General features: G+C 50.5%; 1 protein-coding gene across 1 annotated transcript; it reads right to left on the reverse strand.

The window, feature by feature from the left end:
• Positions 1-3858: 3858 nt before the first annotated feature.
• On the reverse strand, positions 3859-6765 carry CCDC194 (coiled-coil domain containing 194). Its single transcript, XM_087816043.1, has 4 exons — positions 6436-6765; positions 4965-5061; positions 4451-4583; positions 3859-4009 (listed from the first exon to the last, which is right to left on the reverse strand). Exons 1-4 carry the CDS (start codon positions 6763-6765, stop codon positions 3859-3861), a joined length of 711 nt encoding a protein of 236 aa, XP_087672169.1.
• Between the last annotated feature and the right edge of the window lie 218 nt (positions 6766-6983).

Raw genomic sequence — 6983 nt, forward strand, 5'->3', positions numbered from 1 at the left:
CTCCAGCTCTGGCTGACTCCACAGGGATAGGCCATTTCCTGCTCACTTCTGGATTTGTGCCACAGTTGAGGGGTTCTCAGACCCACCCTCAGCCCCAAGCTCTGTGCCCGTAGCAGGCAGCAAGTGGGCAGGAGTCTGGGGCGACCCCTGGTGGCCCTCGGGGGAACACAGAGGCTAGACCCTCTCATTTCTCCCCTCAGCCCCACTTCCTCAGTTAGGGCCCCGCCTCCAGCTCCCCATCCAGGCGGGCTCCCCTCAGGGAAAGACCCTGACCAGGCGCCACCAAGCCCCAGGTGGGTGGCGAGTAATGAGCATGACTGGCTGAGGAGGAATCAGTTTTCCAAGGGCTCCCACTCCTCTCCCTATACCAATCTCTTCAGAATTTTTCAAAACAAAATTTAATTTTTTAAAGGTAATACATGTGCATGATTTTTTAAATGCAAACATTACAAAAAGATGTACAGAGAAACATGAGACTGCCTCCCCCACCAACCCCCAGCCCCCTGGTTCTCACCTCAGAGGACACAACTGTGACCAGTGTTTCCTTTGGAAATATTTGGATAAAAATCTCCCTCGAATTATTGCTCTTATGCTTTTTACATTATGCGTCTCGCAGAAGATCTGCTTTGGCCTCTTTAATAGTTATATAGTATTCTACCATGTGAATGGACACTCACTTAAAGTTCCCAATTGGCTGACTTGAGGTTCCCAATTTTTTAAAAATTTTTATTGATTTTTAGAGAGAGAGGAAGGGATAGGGAGAGCGAGAAACTTTGATTGGCTGCCTCCTTTACGCAGCCCGGGCATGTGCCCTGACTGGGAATTGAACTGGCAACCTTTCGGTGCACAGGTCGACGCCCAACCAACTGAGTTAGACCAGCCAGGGCTGTTTCCAAATTTTTTTGCAATGACCAAGAATGTGGTAATACTGTCCTCTTCCTCCCTCTCCTTTTTAAAAGTACATTTTAAATTTTGGAATAATTTTCGATTTACAGAAAATTTGCAGGGATAGTGCAAAGTGTCTGAATAGCCTTCACCAGCCTTTGCCCATTGTGAACATCTTACATACCATGATTCTTTGTCAAAACAAACAGTTTAACCTTAGTACATTACTATTAACTAAACGCTAGGTTTTATTTGATTTACCCACTAAGTGTTTTTCTGTTGAGGATCCAACCCAGGATTCTGCATTGCACTTAATCCATCGTTTTGTATCCATGTAAATATGGTTGTAGAAAATTGCTAGAAGGGGAATTGATGGGTCAAATAGTATTTGCACTTTAATTTTGAGAGATTCTAGAAAACTGCCTTCTCAAGTGGTTGTACCAACGAGCAGTTCCACCTGTGCTGTGTATAGGATTGCTTGTTTTCCCACAGCAGTGTCAACACAGTGTATTTGCAAACTTTCAATCTGTCTTTGTTTTTATCTTTGCTAAACTAATTGGTGGAAAGTGGTACCATATTGTTGTTTCAATTTGCATTTATTTTCTAGGAGTGAGGTTGGGTATCTTTTTTGGTATGCTTCTGTGAACTGACTGTCCATGTTCTTTATCCATTTTTCTATGAGTTATTTTTTTAAATATTAACTTACAAGAGCCCCTTACTTAATATGGAAATTAGTTTGTTCCTGGGTATTAAAAAAAAAGCTATCTGAAACGGATCTTTCTTCCAAAGAATTTTCTAGCTAGTTGTTTAGATATGGAAAGTTTCAGTTCATTCTTTTGGGTTTTCTTCTTCTTCTTTTTTAATATGTTTTCATTGGTTTCAGAGAGGAAAGGAAAAGGAGAGAGATAGAAACATCAACAATGAGTCATTGATCAGCTGTCTCCTGCACGCCCCCTACTGGGGAACAACCCTGAAATGCAGGCATGTGCCCTGATGGGGAATCCAACTGTGACCTCCTGGTTCATAGGTTGACTTTCAACCCCTGAGACACACCAGCTGGGTTCTTTTGGGTTTTCTATATATGAAATCATACCACAGCAGGAAATATTATTAGGTTGAATTGTTTCTCAAGTATTCCTGACGAAATTGCCAACCTGAAATTATAAGGAAACATCACGCAAACCTAAACTCAGATTCCACAAAGTGACTGGCCTAGGTTTTTAATTCTCACACGAGAATATTTTTCCCCCCATTGCTTTTTAGATAGTGGAAGGGAGGGAGGGAGAGAGAGAGAGAGAAACATTGATGTGAGAGAGACACATAGATTGGTTGCCTCCTGCTAGGGATCCAGCCTGCAACCGAGGTATGTACCCTTGACCGGAATAGAACCCGCTCTAACCACTGAGCAAAATTGGCTAGGGCAACTGTCCTGGGCTTTTTAAAAATGCAATAGTATGCCCTGGCCAGTTTGGCTCAGTGGTTGTAGCACTGGCCTGTGAACCGAAGGGTCACGGGTTTGATTCCTGGTCAAGGGCATATTCCTGGGTTGCAGGTTCTATCCTGGGTCCGGGCACATGCTGGAGGCAACCAATCGATATGTCTCTCTCACATCAATGTCTCTCTCTCTCTCCCTCTCCCTTCTACTCTCTCTAAAAATCAATGGAAAAATATCTTCAGGTGACGCTTAACAACAAAAACATTTTTTTTTAATGCAGTATTAGGAAAGGCAAAGACCAACTGAGGAATGTTACAGGTTAAAGGAGATGAAGGAGACTTGACAAATACAGTGTGAGCCAAAATACTCTTTTGTTATAAAGGACATTATCAGAACAGTTGGGAAAAACCTGTTTAAGGCCTGTAAATTAAATAACAGTATTCTATCAATGTCCATTTCTTGATTTTCATAATTGTGCCATGGTTATGTGAGAGAATGTCCTTGTGTTTAGAAAACGCGAACTCAAGTATTTATGGGTAAAGAGACATCATTTCTGCAAGTTTTTCATAAAGATAGAGAGGGAGGGAGGGAGGAAGGGGGAGAGGGGGAGGGAGAGAGAGAGAGAAGCAAAGGTGGTAAAAGTTAACATGTGTCGAATCTGGGTAAAAGGTACCCAAGAGTACTCTGTACTCATATTCCAATTTTTCTGTAAGTCTTAAGTTGTGTCAAATATAAAGGTAAAAAAAAAAATAACATGACATTGTGCCACATGAAATTATTATTTCATTTTTGACCTGTATAAACAGTGCTCTCATATGAGTCGACCTATTCATTCTCTTCCTCGAGTACTTGACAGCAGTTCTCTTCCCCTTGCCCCTTAATTTGATGGCCTTTTCTGAACCTTGTTCATTTGCTCCATCAGTATGGCGAATTTTATTAACAAACTTCTGAATAGGGAACCATCCCTGCGTCTCAGCTATGAGTCACCGTCGCTGTGGCCTAGTTTAAAAAGTGTTACTTGGTATTGTTTGCTGAAATACCGTTTGGGAGTTCTGTACCACCATCACAGGAAGAGGGGCCTGTCGTTTTCTTACTGTGCTTTCTTTGCAGTTTTTGGTGTCAAGGAGAAGCCTACTCTCTAAATAGTATTCCAATCACTCATTTTACAAAGTAAACTGAGGCCGGGAGAGGAGAAAGGACCTCTTCAGGACACTCCCAAGCCAGGGCTGGGCCCCTAAGGCCCCATGTTTGCGGGATGAGGGCAACACTATCATTAGAGGGGCCTTTAGTTGCAGATCAGCACTGTCTCGCTGATGACTAAATGGGCCTGTTTCTTGTCTGGAGAATAAGCACAGGATGGTCGGGGAGATAGGATGGAGTCTCCTTTCTCTTTCCCTTCAGAGCGGTTGGTCTAAAGCTGATCGTTGATGGATACCGACTGGGCATCTCGCATCCAGCGTGGGCACCTCTGTGCGTGTCCCCCCAGGACCGAGCGTCTGTCCTCCTGGCCTCGAGCCCACCTCCTGCGGGGGGTTGACTCACCCTCCCGTGCGCCGCTCGGGCCGCCGGCAGCCCCCCGAGGGTCTGGGGCGAGAGCGAGAGCGGGGGCTGGGCCGGGGCCGGGGCCCGGAGCGGGGCCGGGGGTGCGGCACTCTTCGCGGGAGGTCCGTCTCGGCTTCCAGGGCTTTACTGCCGGGAAGGAGGAGGGGCCGGTGGGCACCTGAACCTCCGACCCCCGAGGCTCCCCAGCACTGTTCCTCCCAATCCTTCACCCCTGGCCGTTGCCGGGACCCCTCCCCAGGGACTCCCAGCCCCTTCCCGCGAAGCTCTGCTCCAGGTCCTCGATACTTCTTTTTCCATCACCCTCCCAGGGCCCCCCACATACGCCCGACTCTAAGAGCCCGTGCCTCCGGAGTGCCAGCCCCACATGGGGACTCCCTCGCTCAGTGTCCCGCCGAATCACCACCCCTAGATTGCAGCTCCGGGACCCTCCCCAGAACCCTTTCTCAGCAGTCTCCCCGAGGCCCCGCCCCTCCTCGCCCGCCCCGCCCCGCCCCGCCCCGCCCCGCCCCGCCCCGCCCCGCCCCGCCCCGCCCCGCCCCGCCCCGCCCCGCCCCGCCCCTCACTCACACGCGCTCACGCAGCACCGCCTCCCGGGCCGCGCACGCTCCGCCCTCGGCTTCGGCCGCGCGTGCGCGCCGCTGCTCCTCTTCCAGCAGCTTCGCGGACTCAGCGGCCGCTGCCTCCCATCGCGCCAGGGCTTCTGCAGGCGCAGCGGGCGCGGTCAGGCAGGGGACCGGGCTCCCAACCCCGCGCGTGCACGCGTTGGAGTTTCTAGTATGCCTACTATTTGCGTGCTTTGCTTTATTTGAATTAAATGTGTGTGGTGTTTACGTGTCATTTGCAGTTTTCTTAGGTTTGCATTGCTTTTGGAAGTCGTTTACATGGCGTTTGCATATTTTGTTGCATTTGCTTTTCTGTGACTGTTGCATGTTGTGTGCATGTCTTTAATAAGTTTTCGCGTTCATTTGCATGTCGTTTGCATTACGTTTGCACATGTGCGTCTCATTTGCGTAGCCAGGAACTTTCTAGGCTCCTCCCACCTCTAGCCCTGCGCAGCACCCTTGTGCCCCAACACACCTACCTGTCAGCGCCCCGTTCTCGGTCCCCATCTGAGTCCCCTGTGCCTTGGCCTCGTCCATCTCAGTCTTCATTGTCATCAGTTGGGCCTGAAGCCGGCTCTGTGGAGTGGAGGGGAGGTGAGGGGGGATCCTGGGAGGGCAGAAGGGGAGACTGAGATGACACTGATGTTCCCTGAGCTTTGTTGGAATTTCCTTTGGGGTCCTGTTGTTGTAAAATACAGTAATGGCCGCTGAAGTCTGGGGTGCTGCGTGGCAACAGCTGCCTGCCAGGAGGGAGGTCTCCACCTAGCCCTCCCCCCCCTCAAACCACCCGAACGTGGAAAGGGTTTAGGGTTTAGCTTTGCATTCAGACTTCGGCTCTCTTCCCAGCTACATCTAGATTTGCTGACTGGGGTTTAAAAGCCCACCTGGTTGTTAGCAGTGATTGGGTTTGTGGGTTGTCTGTCACCTCTGTGAGGCATTGTGCAAAGCAGCTAGTCTCAGGGCATCTTCTATCAGGAGGCAAAATTAGGATTTGAACCAAGGGCAGGCTGCTCTTAACTTAGATTGTCCCAGGCCCTTCCCTTAGGTAGGCAGGAAGGAGGTAAGGGGTCTGTTTTGATTTTTAAAATTCACACACTGCCCAACGTCTGCTGGGCCTAGTACACAGAGGTGCACAGAATATATATACACATATATATTAATTAATATATATGAGTGGTTGGGACTTTGAGGATGGGGATGGTTCTTCTGTGAGGTAGGGCTGGAAAGGGTTAAGAAAGTGTTTGAAGGTGGTGGCCAGAGGAAAAGGGAGGACCTGGCTGGTACCTCCTCCAAGAAGCCAACTTTAGCCCCCTAATTACAGGTGACATGAATGTCCTTTTCCTAAAATAGAGCTGGGACATTGGGTGAGGGTGGTGGTGTTGCATTGGCACCTAGGGAAAAGGCTAAAACAGGTCCTCACCAGGTGGGCTCGGGTCTGGGGCTTCTCTATCCACCACCGTTTATCTGGCAAATAGCAGAGGACAGTGGGGCCTTCTTGATCAGAAGGTTTACTAAAGGGTGAACTGACATTGTAAGAGTTATGGTGCTATTCTCATTCGAATAGAAGAATTGGAGAAACTGCCCTGGCCAGTGTGACTCGGTTGGGCATCCTCCTGTACACTGAAGGTTTGCCGGTTTGAGTCCTGGTCAGGGCACATGCCCAGGTTGGGGGCTCAATCCCCGGTAGGGGGCATGCAGGAGGCAGCCCGATGTTCCACTCTCATTCTGTTTCTCTCTCCCTCTCTCTCTCCTTCTTTCTCTCTCTCTCTCTCTCTCCCTCCCCCCCCCTCTACCCTCCTTCCTCTCTCTCTCTCAAAACCAATAAAAAAATCTTTAAAAAAAATGAATTGGGGAAACCAAGGCACGGGGGGGCATCCCTGGGTGTGTGTGTGTGCAGTTCCTCTTTTCCCCCCATTCTGGATGCCCCAGCCCCCAACACTGCCCACCTACCTGGTGGCCCTCACAGGCCCTTAGAGCTTCCTCCAGCTCCCGATGGACACCCTCGGCCTTGTCCAGCCGCCTGGCCAGAGCCTCCTCACGTAGGGCAGCCTCTGCCAGCTGTCGCTGCAGCTCCTGGACCTCCGGCTTGGGGTCCCAGGGGGGCACTGTGGCATTGACTCCCAGCTCCAGGTCTGGGCAGGAAGACCCCCTGGAGGCTGCAGCAGCCAAATTCCAGGCCAGTAGGGCTGCCCCAGCCGCAGCTGCTGCCAGAAACACTGCAGCCCCACACAGGGCAAGCACCCGCCAAGCGTACCCAGGCTCTGGCCCAGGGTCGGCCATGCTGCCATCCACAGCTCTGGCCCCAGATGGCCACAAGCATTTAATTGGCACCTTAGGATGCCAGGGACACCCACGGGTCCACCCAGCCAGGGCGTGTTTCTCAAGTCCTTTGGGAGGGGTTGGGTCCCCACCAGGGGCCAGACCAGGCTCCTGGAATCTAGGACAGGACTGGGGTCCTGCATTCCAGTCCTGCCTCTGCCTTCCTCATGCTCTTCTCT

Source organism: Miniopterus natalensis, chromosome 4 (genome assembly GCF_054644295.1).
Source record: "Miniopterus natalensis isolate mMinNat1 chromosome 4, mMinNat1.hap1, whole genome shotgun sequence".
Classification (NCBI taxonomy): Eukaryota; Metazoa; Chordata; class Mammalia; order Chiroptera; family Miniopteridae; genus Miniopterus; species Miniopterus natalensis.

Excerpts from the sequence above, each read along its gene's own strand:
- CCDC194 (XM_087816043.1), bottom strand. The coding sequence starts at position 6,765 with ATGGCCGACCCTGGGCCAGAGCCTGGGTACGCTTGGCGGGTGCTTGCC. Across the intron at positions 4,584-4,964 it reads CGAGAACGGGGCGCTGACAG|AAGCCCTGGCGCGATGGGAG; the intron begins GTAGGTGTGTTG and ends CTGCGCCTGCAG. Across the intron at positions 4,010-4,450 it reads GCGGTGCTGCGTGAGCGCGT|TAAAGCCCTGGAAGCCGAGA; the intron begins GTGAGTGAGGGG and ends CCTTCCCGGCAG.